General features: G+C 36.7%; 2 protein-coding genes across 3 annotated transcripts; both read right to left on the bottom strand.

Annotated features, from left to right (window-relative positions):
• On the bottom strand, window positions 3,027-4,091 carry LOC110262399 (leucine-rich repeat extensin-like protein 6). 2 transcript variants are annotated; one of them, XM_021120517.1, is made up of 3 exons: window positions 3,920-4,087; window positions 3,395-3,747; window positions 3,027-3,140 (listed from the first exon to the last, which is right to left on the bottom strand). In XM_021120517.1, exons 1-2 carry the CDS (start codon window positions 4,033-4,035, stop codon window positions 3,480-3,482), a joined length of 384 nt encoding a protein of 127 aa, XP_020976176.1. In that variant the 5' UTR covers window positions 4,036-4,087; the 3' UTR covers window positions 3,027-3,140; window positions 3,395-3,479. The 2 variants fall into 2 exon arrangements, with proteins under 2 accessions (XP_020976176.1, XP_020976178.1); XM_021120519.1 differs by lacking the exon at window positions 3,027-3,140 and having other exon boundaries at window positions 3,404-3,736; window positions 3,920-4,091.
• On the bottom strand, window positions 6,012-8,825 carry LOC107638516 (probable serine/threonine-protein kinase At1g54610; the record flags this gene model as incomplete). Its single annotated transcript, XM_021120516.1, is given in 6 exon segments — window positions 6,012-6,143; window positions 6,594-6,694; window positions 7,099-7,326; window positions 7,508-7,825; window positions 7,937-8,221; window positions 8,612-8,825. Coding segments are annotated over 5 exon segments (950 nt in total), but the record flags the coding sequence as incomplete, so codon positions are not given.

Raw genomic sequence — 9,586 nt, 5'->3', positions numbered from 1 at the left:
ACTAAAAACTTAAAAATATATTATAAAAGTACTTGTATTTAAACAATATGTGAAAAAATAGAATTGAAATTAGTACATCTAAAGATATTGAGAATTTTAAATTTACAAAAAAAAATAGAAAAAACTGGTGAAGGAACTAATTTGATATACCATATTCAATTTCATAGATTAAAATGAGTCACTTAATACAAAATCAAAAACTAATTTGGTATATTTATAATGATGACATGTGAACGAACAATATTGTGACACGTGGCACAAACTGACATATGGCCAAATAATATCATGATGAGGTAAATACCAAATCGATACCCGAAAGATTTTAGCGCTAACAAAATAGTACCTGACTTTTGTTATTGACAAAATAGTCCTTAAATGATTTTAAAATTTGACAAGCGTGTCCCTAAGCTCGCCAGAACACATTTCCGACGAGAAGGATGCTGAGGTGGCCATCGAAAAATTCAAGGTGAAATTTTTAATTAATTAATTAATTAATCAATCAATCAAACCTGAAAAGTCTAAGATCCCCCTTTCTGTACCCTGATCCCCCCCTCCCTTCCTCCTCTGAATCCTAACCTCCGCCCTCTCCAATGCACTCTCTCACTCATGAGTTGCCGTAAACTTAGAAATCCTCTTGAACCCTAATCTAGCAAAAGATCCTCCCTCCCTATCACACTCTCACTTTTTCAATCATGAATTGTTCCAAATTTGTAGGTTAATTTACAATTCAAAAAGATTAATAACAATAAATCTTAGAAAAATACAAACAGATTCATGTACAATAATAAAAATAAAATAAAATAAAATAAAGCTCAACACAAACACCACAGAAACAAGAGGCAGATTTAGACCAGGTCAGAAGAATAAGAGACAAAGGAGGCACGACACGGTGGAGTTAAAACGGAACACAGACAGAGGAGGTAGGATAGCGACTGACAGCGAGCAGCTACGAGCGGCGACTGGTGGTGGGACAGCGAGCAGAGGTGACAGAAACGAGGCCGATGAGTAAGACGCTGCTGTTATGTGTGTCTGTTCTTATGTTTGACCACAAGAAGGGAAGCGAGCCACTGTGAAGCACATACCTACGAGGTGATATTGATGAGATAACAGTGAAGGTGCAGGGACGACGGAGAGTGGGTTTAGGCAAGGCGACAGCGGTAAAGGCGCACAGACGACGTGACGCCGACGGAGTAGGAGACAAATGACAAGGAGTTGGCTGACGCAGAAGAGCCGATGACGAGATGGCGACCGTGCGGTTTCAGTGACAACGACTCTGTGAGACTGAGAAGGTTGAGCTCTACTGTCGTTTTGGGAGAGTGCATTGAGAGTGTGAGAGAGTGCGTTGCGGAAGGGGGATTAGGGTTCAAAGGGGGAAGGGAGGGAGATTAGGGTTCAAAAGGGGGATTAGGGGGATTAAGGGGATTGGGAGGATTAGATTATGGATAATTAATTAATTAAAATTTTCACTTTGCATTTTCTCGTGGCCACCTCAATATCCTTCTCATTGGAAATGTGTTTTGGTGAGTTTAGGGACACGCTTGTCAAATTTTAAAATCATTTAAGGACTATTTTGTCAATAACAAAAGTCAGGTATTATTTTGTCAGCGTCAAAATCTTTCGGATACTGACTTAGTATTTACCTCTATTATGACACTTGACACAACCGTTCATATCAGTATGCCGCGTGTAACTGAACGACTCGTCATCATACTATCACACGTGGCCAAAACATAAAGTGATATGTGTCACTAATGGTCTACATCAGCAAGTCATTAACGAAAAATGGATCAAGAACTAACGTAATACTCTTTTACCAATTTCATGGATGTAATAGGTGCAATTAAAATCTCATAGATAATTTTGATACATGGCGCCAATCTCAAAGACTACTTTAGAACTTAACTCTTTTTTTAAGAAAGAAAACAACATTTAAGAAAATAAAAGATTAGTGACTAGAATGTTTTTTTTTTTTTGTGTTTACCCAAACGGTATTCCCCAACCCGACAGATTAAGGACTAATCTGTCGCAGATCTAAGCTCTATTTAAGGATCTGCCGCTGGCCAATGAGTCGTTGCATGCACAAGACAGGATTCAAACTCTCGACACTTGCTTAAGCAGACGAGTGAACTGACCACTCGACCAATCCAAGTTGGTTTAGTGACTAGAATATTAACATTTATCAAGTAAGCTATAATTTCATCGAACTTATTTAAAGTTTTTCTAATTTTTTTTTTGTTTCTCACCATATCTTTTAGTTTGACAGATTAAAATTTAATTCGTTACGATTTTAAATTCTATTTAAAAATTTATCTTTGATCAATAAATTATTATATACACAAAATAAAATTTAAATTTAAATATTTATTTAAATAAATTAATAAATTAATTACTAAACTAATTCAAATTTATTTTTAGGCTAATATTTTGACATTTCAATTTCTTACACGACGTAAAGTGTCCATTGAATAATAAAATGACCCTGAAAATCATAAGAAATACGTGGTGCATGTGGATATGCATTCATTGGGACAACACCGCAAAATAATTGACCCAATTCAATCATTCAAATGTGACTATGACCTGTACTTGTCCACACGATAATATTATTTTATCTTTATTTTTTTATTTTTTTATAATAAAATATCTGAATGATGGATTGATTTTTATATTTTACTCTTCTATTGTTTTTTAATTAAAAGAAAAAGCACTACTTTATTTCCAGTTTCTACTTTCTACCACCCATCGCTTTCTAAGCTCTATTTGCCATACCAATTAAATGGAAAAATTAATTACCTTGCATTATTTCTAATCAATGTGCGTAAAACAATTTGTTTTAGTTATCAAAACAACTGTGCGTGTGCTCCTACGTCATAAATACGTTTTTAATTTGTTAGTCGTCGAAGAAATATTTGAATATCTTAACTAAAGTCAAGAAATTGCAATGACATAATTTAGATACAATCACATGCAAAGTTATATATTATCTTCGTATGCTAATAATGCTAATAATCATCTAAACAATAACATAAAACAAGCATTAGACTAGGGGTTTTCTCATGGCAATGTAATCACCATAATTTGGTTACATCATTAAGCTCTTTGGTCTAAAATTATTATTATTTAAAATGTAGAAACATTTATATTTAGAGAAAAGGATAAATAGGTCCCTGACCATTAAAAAATACTTTTAAATCTCTGGCCTTCACAAAACTTGGACTTATCAGTCCCTGACGGAGACATTTGGATGGATCAGTCCCTGACGGAGGCATTTGGACGGAGAGACTGATCCGTCCAAATTTTGTGAAGGTCAGAAACTTAAAAGTATTTTTCAATGGTAAAAAACGAAAATGTCCGCGGGACAAAAAGTCAGGGACCTATTTGTCCTTTTCTCTTGTATTTATTCTTTCTTTGAGCCGTTTTTTTTTTGGACAAGGAGCTGTTGGTTATAAGTTATGATGGACCGCCAAAAAATTACTTCCTTAATAAGGAGGTGGGCCAATAGGACCAGGAAGCCCGGGAGGAGCATATGGGCCTGAAGGACCAGGAGGCCCATAAGGATTTGGAGGAGCAGGAGAAAAATCAGGGCCAGGAGGTCCGGGTGGTGGCGGTGTAGGTACAGGTGGCGCCGGTGGAGGGGGAGGTGGAGGTGGAGGCGGAGCTAGCAGCGGAGTCTGCGGGGGAGGTGGCGATTCAGCTGGCCCACCAAAACACTCTTGTAGCAAGCAACAACAGCAAACTATGTAGAAACTGTGTCAAAAATTGGAAACATTGTGGAAAATAATGTTCAATAATTTCCACTTTCATAAATCATAATCATAGTAGTATATTCTAATTTTCTTTAAAGTTCTATCTAAATCATCATTTATAGATTAGATATTGACTAATGCTAATTAAAGCAAGAAGGAAAAATGTTACATACCAAGAAGATATGGCACTACATAGCCCATTGAAGAAGTTGCCAAGTACGGATAGTGGGCCGGGAAAGCCCGGAGGCCCAGGCCCTCCAGGAGGAAGTGGAGGTCCTTGGGGCCTCATCCTTAGGGTATAACTCGATTATTGCACTCTCCAACTCCAGTGAGAACAAAACATATATAAGATATGGGTGCACCAAATAATTGAATGGTTGATAAGACCAAAATTAGTACTTGGGATTCTCTATAGATGCCACGTGTCCTACAATACACAAACCTAAAAAGCTTAAATATAAAGAGGTTTGGAATCTAACTATCAAACTCAACAACAGATTTTCTTCAATCTACCCTTCTTTATAATACTTAGGGAGAGACCATAAATGTTGGTACATTTTTATTTTAATGATGAACTAGAAATAGCACCAAAATTTGAGATGGAGAAGTTTGTTTTATTCATCATTGGAAAGATATTGTGTACCTATAAAAATTGGGAAGATTTTCAAGTGTACCGTCGTATCGATATATCAGTGATTTTTAACCGTTGATCTTAATTATATATATTATATATATTTTTTATAATTAAAATCAACGGTTAAAAATCACTGAAACACTAAAACGACGGCACCCTTGAAAATTTTCCTAAAAATTGATGTAGAATGGTAACTCAAATTGGTCCTAGACACCCTTGTATCACTTGAATTGAGCACATTGATTTGACCATATGAAAACCCCACCAAAAAAAAGAGTTAAAGAAGAAGAATGAAGGAGAGAGAGTGATCAAAAAGAAGGAAAAATAAAGTAAAATTGACCACGGTTTAGATCCCAATGTAACACTTTATTTTCTCCCATGCAAGGTGATTGTAATAGGTTGAGTGATGATTAAGATAGATAAATTACTTTCAAATAAAGAAAAAAAATGTTTATTATGTCACTTTCACTTTGTCATGTTGAATTTTGATATAAGCTCCACTTTAACATGCTAACTCTTAGTTTCTACTCCAAGGTGCAGAGGAAAATAATGGAAAACATTCATTCATTCATATTTAGAAATAACAGAGCTTGAAAACTATGTATTAAGTACTGCACAATTCACATGATTCTGGATAAGCAGAGGTGAAATGAAAAATGAAATGGTTTGAAAAAGTAACAAAATTAGGGAGAAAGGTAAATAGCAGCAAGGTTTCCAAAACCTATTTTATTAGATGTTCATCTAACCTAATTAAGCTTTTAAAACTTAAAGGGGGAAAAAATTAATAATAAATAATAATAATATTAGTAAGATATACAAGATAGAGAATAAACCTCTGATCTAGTGGCTTTGTTACCAACTTCATGGATACTCCTAAAAAATGATTTGGTGTTATACTACAAGAATCTTTCTCTTTGAATCCTCACACAATTGTGTGTTTTGAGTCCTCCTTTGAGATGTTTTTGAGTGTATATGCCGATATGCCTCCGGCCGGTCACCTACCGTGTTTTTTCTTTCTTCTCGGTGCACCACCGCCGGCAGATTCTACCAAGGGGCCAGACCACGTTTGCATGCTTGATTTCGGTTGTGAGAAGTTCGTGGAACTAAACGGAACGTCGGGAGGATCAAATACCGGATCCATGTGATGCGAAGAACCCAATGGATAGCCTAGAGTTCCATCTTGGTGGGGAGGCGGGAACTTCTCACTCTTGCTCTTCGCGTTCGCATGTGTTATCTGTCGCCGTCTCTGTGACAAGGATTAAACTGTTAGAACTGCTATCAAGAACTGGAAGCAACTGATCATCGACGAAATGCGAGTTAGGGACCTAATATTCTCTAGAGAGTTTTCTTCCCATTAGTTCAGTACTAGGTTCCTGAGGTGGTCAAACGAGATCTATATGTAAATGATCTCTCTGTAGACATGACACATGACAGAGCACAATGACGTCGTTTGATTCATGTACCCGACCCCACTTAGTGGGACAAGGCTTTGTTGTTGTTGTTGTTGTTGTAGTTCAGTACTAGGTTCCAGTTTTCACAAACTAAATGAAGCATAAATTCAGAAGTTTCATGTCTATAAGCCAAACAGTGAAAATTAATACTGAGGCAAAATTTTAAAGAGAATGAGATGCCTTATCTGACATACATCAATATTTGCTTGCAATTCAGCATTAGCCTCTGGAACTGGAATTCCCCTGCCAATTCTATCGCGTGGTCGGGATTTCTTGACACCATCAGCATTAGCTTTACCAGCTGCTCTCAATCTACAGTCATGACATATTGAAATTAAATATTGTCATATCTGAATCATCAATTTCTCATCTTTGAAAGAAATATCTTCTACTCGATGAAGTATGAGGAGGAGGTGGAGAGAAAGTAAAGATGGTGAACGATAACTAAATAAACATGTTCCAAGTTCTATACATACATGCTGAGAAACTCCCTCAACTAAGTAAAAGGAAGAAACAAAAGCAAAATAAATAAAATGCAACATGGCAGAAATAGAATTAAAAGATGGATATTTATATGGATGTAAAAAGAAACATAAGCAAAACCGCATCATAACATGATCAAGACATAAATAACATGCAAGCTTTCAGGTTAATTTGTACGAAAACAACGTTTCGTCAGAAATTTGGGAGTTTCACTAAAAAAATTTCAAAATTTTTCTATCACATATCAATGAAATCATGTCAAAAGTGACTTAAGCTAACCTTCTAGCTTCTTCATCACGTAGTTTTGCATCCATCTCCTTGCTGGGAGGATATTTTGGAAGACTTGAGGGATCACAAGCATAAGGTTTTGTTGTAAAGAACTGCAAAAGAGAAGCAAATAATGTCAAACTTGGATCCTTACATTGCTATGATTTTCCCAGGAAAAAAGCAACCCAATTTGTTGATTAAAAGTGTGAACAAAAATAGGTGCTCAGCAGTTCATCCATCAATAAATTCATTTTAACTTTGTTCATGGTCAATTTCAAAATCCAAAAGATGGCAATTCAAAACTCAAATAACAGTTATTAAAAAGCAAAGGAATGTATTTTGTAAGTTGATAGTTGCTAGTAACATGGTATAATCCACTATAAAATTGCTATTTATAGTTATTGCATTAACATATGAATTTTGTTGAATAATTTAAGAATGAAACATCATAGAGAGAGACCAATCAAGCAATTTTAGCAGAAGTGTTAGTCTTCCATAGTCTCAATTATTATCTTACTTCACTATGCAATGCAGCAGTGGCAGTCAGACGCTCTGCTGGATCGATTGCAAGAAGGGTCTCAATAAGTGGAAGGGATGACGGCGGAAAATCTTTAAAAGTATCTGCTATGCACCGCTTGTACGATTGTTGGGGTTTAAAAATTGTTGCATGTGGCAACTTTGATTTTTTCCAATATTCATCAGAAGGAGAACCACATAGCTTAAATATCTTATGTAGCTGTTCCACCTACGAAGCATGAATTGCATATTATATTACCAGCAAAATCTGAAGCGCAAATCACAAAGTCAAGTTGTGAAAGTAGAAAAGCCATGGAGAGCAAAACCTTCTAACATAGATTAGTAAATTACAGACTGCTCTCAAGGTGCAACTACAGAACCCATATAATGTAATAAACAGTAGAGATTACCTCTGTTCGACCAGGCATAATTGGCTTTCCGGCCAACAATTCAGCAAGAATGCAGCCAGCACTCCAAAGGTCCACTCCGACACCATATTCGGTGGCCCCGAGAAGAAGTTCGGGAGGACGATACCATAAAGTCACCACTCTACTGGTCATAGGATGCTTGTGATGAGGATCAAAGAACGATGCTAATCCAAAATCAGCAATTTTAAGAACTCCATCATTGTCAATAAGAAGGTTTGATCCCTTTATATCACGATGCAGCACATGACGGTTGTGACAATGTTCCAGCCCCGAAAATAGTTGCTGCATGTAACATTTAACCTTAACACACACAAATATGATCAGATATTAAAGGCCCACCTTATGAAACCACCAATTAATCATATATTTCAAGCAACAAAAGATGTACTTAGCACTTAAATAAAGTAATACCTGAGGCTCTGTGAACTTAATCGCTGGATTTGTAGCGAGTCCAGCCAAATCATGCACCATGTATTCGAAGACAAGATATAAGCTACATGACATTCTAGAAGTCACTAGACCTTCCAATTTGACGACATTGGGATGATCCAGGCGACGCAGGATCAGAATCTCCCTGGCCATGAATTTCACACTCTCGGGCTCCAAATTGTCGAAACGGACTTTCTTTAGGGCAACAATTTTTCCGGTTAAAGTATCCCTAGCCTTGTAAACATTGCTGTATGTACCTTGCCCAATCTGATTGGAAAAAAATAGTAAGGTGCCAGTGAGAGCAAGTAATGTGATGATTTTTTATTTCATTTTTTTCATATATTACTAATTTTAGGTGTTGCTCTTGATTACATTAACAAAATAATCAAACAACATAAACAATATGGTAATTCATTTGGATTAAAGAATCCCCAACTGCAGGCAAAGAGCAACACATTCATAACATCAACATCCTTCATTTAATGAAATGAACAATGAAGAACATCTAAAAAGAAAAACCACAGATGCTCAAAATTCAAATAGCAAGAAAAACATGACCACCATCATCAAATCAAATCAAATCAAATCAAAATAACAACCAAGCTTCCCACACTTTAACAGAAAACATTAAACTTAAGAAAAATAAAATCCTCTCACCTTATCAAGCTTCTCAAAAGTGTCAGCTCTCCTAGGGGTCAATCCATTGATGGCTTCACCAGCAACCTTGGAAAGCCAAGAGGGCCACCCTGCTGCCACCTGCTCACCATGAACATTGTTTGGTGGATTACTCAGTCTTGGATTTGGTTTTGAAGATCTTCTCCTCTCACCTCTTTGCCTTGAACTCCTCTTCTCTTCTCCACCACCACCACCACCATTCTGAGTCTCAACAACCACTTCTGCTTTTGCTTCCCTCACTTCCTCTCTCCTCTCTCTCCTCTCCGCCGCCGCTTCCCCTTCTGCCGCCGCACCGGACTTTTGTGATGACTGTCTCCCAAACACACACCCCATCTCTCAAAATATCTCCTTTACTCATACCCTCAACTCATTACACACATTTCCACCAAACCCACATTTTTTCCCTCTCATTTTCTCGCCATCCAAAGAAGCTGCTCCACCAGAAACAACACCAACAACCACTCCTCAGCTCTGAGAAAAAACCCTAGTCATGATTCACCCACCACACTGACCCTGGAAGAAAAAAAAATAAAGGAAGCTTGAAATGTGGAAACGCTAATTCAAAAGACCCCAACTTTTGCAGACAAAAGTGAAGGAGCAATGATTTGGAGACACCCCACAAACTTGTGGTGCAGTCAAAGGAAAACAATACCAGTGTTTTTGTGTATTGTGTGTGAGTGAGTGTGAGTGTGTTTTTCTTTTGAAGGTGGGTCTTTTAAAAATTTAATCTTTTTATATTTTTATTATTTTTTTCTGCTTTTGGATTTTGGATATGGAAGAGAATCAAAGTTGAATTGAAACAGTTAAGGGTGAGTTGTGTGGGTGGTCTTAGACTCTTACCAGATTCAAAGATCAGTGAAAAGAAAGAAAGTAATGGTTTTTAGAGAGAGAAAGAGAGAGACAAATGATGTGGGGAGTGGTGGTGGATCTCCCTCTCTCTTACTTTTTTTTTTTTTT

The sequence above is a fragment of the Arachis ipaensis genome, chromosome B04 (genome assembly GCF_000816755.2).
Source record: "Arachis ipaensis cultivar K30076 chromosome B04, Araip1.1, whole genome shotgun sequence".
In the NCBI taxonomy this organism is placed as follows: domain Eukaryota; kingdom Viridiplantae; phylum Streptophyta; class Magnoliopsida; order Fabales; family Fabaceae; genus Arachis; species Arachis ipaensis.
The sequence above is the reverse complement of the archived record's forward strand: the minus strand, read 5'-3'. Positions and strand labels throughout refer to the sequence as shown.

Bases quoted from the DNA above. Each gene is read 5' to 3' on its own strand.
- LOC110262399 (XM_021120517.1), bottom strand. From the start codon at position 4,035: ATGAGGCCCCAAGGACCTCCACTTCCTCCTGGAGGGCCTGGGCCTCCG. The intron at 3,748-3,919 runs GTATGTAACATT...TTTTTGACACAG, and splicing joins TGTAGTGCCATATCTTCTTG to TTTCTACATAGTTTGCTGTT.